Source organism: Emiliania huxleyi, assembly GCF_000372725.1.
Source record: "Emiliania huxleyi CCMP1516 chromosome Unknown EMIHUscaffold_1666, whole genome shotgun sequence".
Taxonomy (NCBI): domain Eukaryota; phylum Haptophyta; order Isochrysidales; family Noelaerhabdaceae; genus Emiliania; species Emiliania huxleyi.
This window is the reverse complement of record NW_005200915.1, coordinates 1,230-3,000: the sequence shown is the minus strand read 5'-3', so window position 1 is coordinate 3,000 and position 1,771 is coordinate 1,230. Positions and strand designations below refer to the sequence as shown.

Below are 1,771 nucleotides of genomic sequence, written 5' to 3'. Positions count from 1 at the left end.
AGGGGAGAAGAAGAAAAGAGGGGAGAGAGAGCAGAAAGGCGGGAAACGGAGTAAGAAAAGGGCGTGGGGGAAAGGGAGACAGAACGGGGGACGGAGGGGGGAAATAGGGGGGCGGGGTAGGGGCGAAAAAAGAGGTAAATCGCAGTAGGGCCAAAGGGGGGAAAAGGGGGGAAAAGAAAAAGAAAAGCAAGGAGTAGGGGGGGGACCAAGAGAAAACAGAAGGGGGGGCAAAGGCAAGCTGGAAAAAGAAGGGGGGGGGGGGAGGTCCCCCCCCCCCCCCCCCCGTGAAAGGCAGTTTGTGCGGCGACCGGCTCCCAGCCCGCCGCGCTGCTGGGGTGAGCGCGGCCCCGCCTCGAACGACGGCGGCGGCGGCGGCGGCCCTGATGGGAAATGGCAACGAGGCGGCGGCGGCGGCGGCGGCGGCGGCGGCGGCGGCGGCGGCGGCGGCGGCGGCGGCGGCGGCGGCGGCGGCGGCGACGGGTTCGCCAGAGGTGGCGGCGGCGGCTTCGCCTTCTGCGGCGGAGGCGGAGGCCGACGCGGCGGCGGCGGCGGCCCTGGCGCTAGCCGTGGAGACGGTGGACGTGGTCAGCCGGCGGCGAATGCGGCTCGAGAGGCTGCCGCCGCTGGTGCAGCTTTCTCTGCGCGGCTGGTCCCGGCTCGGGGTGCTGCAGGTGAGCTGCGCCAGCCTCGCGCGCCTCAACGTCTCGCAGTGCACGGTGCTCTCCCTCCTCGTCGTCCGCGCGCCGCTCCTCTCCTCGCTCAACGCGTCGGGCTGCCGCACGCTCGGCGAGGTCTTCCTCGGCCGGTGCGCCGTCCTTCGCTCGCTCAACTTGGCGCAGTGCAAGGCGCTCCACGCGATGCGCGCGCCAGCGGCAGCTCGCCTCGACACCCTCAACCTCTTTGGCTGCCGCGTGCTCCCGCCCGAGTCGCTCACGCCGCTGCTGCACACCTCCGGCGCGGCGCTCCGCCAGCTCAACATGAATGGCTGTGTGGGCACCATCGACCTCTCCGAGGCGACCGTGCGCCAGCTGTGTCCACATCTCGTCCAGCTTGACTGCCAGGGCCGGAAGGCAAAGTACTAGAAGGCTTGCTACACTGAGCTCCCGCCGAGAGACACGTAGCTGCTCCGATTCTGGCTAGTTCCATTTCACTCTGACACGCTAATCTTGAAAACGTCCAACGGAGCTCCGTGTTGCTCCCAGCGCCCTCCCCCGCGCTTCCTGCGGCCATGGCCGATGATACTAGTATGAGAGGTCATCTGGCTACCGCGAGCGCGACTCAACTCGCCGACGTCGTCCGATGATTGTGCCTCAAAGTCAGCCTCCGGAGGCTATCGTGGGGTCGAGCCGGCAGTAGCCGTGACATGTGGTTCCACCACCCCTCGTATGCTTTGCCTCTGACCGCCACCGTTCCCAGGCTGCCAAATGGGATGGAAAGGAAGGCTCGGCGAGCGTATAGAAGCGTGCTCGACCTCGTCGTGGCAACCTGCACGGCAGCGCTGGTAGGCGCGATGAGCGTCGTGCCACCTGACCCGAGACGGGTCGCAGGCGTCGTACCGAGCGCGTCGAGACCGTGTCCTGATGTGATCTGCACGGGTGAGTCACGTCGGCGTCAAAGGAGCGACGTGCGACCTGTCAGAGCTTGATCTCCGATCTCAGCGGCGTCGAGTCGCCTTCGGCGCGCGACAAAGGTACATCCCCAGGACGCGCAGAGGCAGCTGCGAGCCAGCGGAGTGGACGGTAACGCACCGCGCCACCTGCTGTGCGTACCT

The 1,771-nt window shown here is 67.6% G+C and overlaps 1 protein-coding gene across 1 annotated transcript; it reads left to right on the top strand.

Annotated features, from left to right (window-relative positions):
- Positions 1 to 599: 599 nt before the first annotated feature.
- On the top strand, positions 600 to 1,082 carry EMIHUDRAFT_253335 (hypothetical protein; the record flags this gene model as incomplete). The annotated part of the gene is made up of 1 exon (XM_005784908.1): positions 600 to 1,082. The coding sequence occupies one exon, from the start codon at positions 600 to 602 to the stop codon at positions 1,080 to 1,082; it is 483 nt and encodes a 160-aa protein (XP_005784965.1).
- Between the last annotated feature and the right edge of the window lie 689 nt (positions 1,083 to 1,771).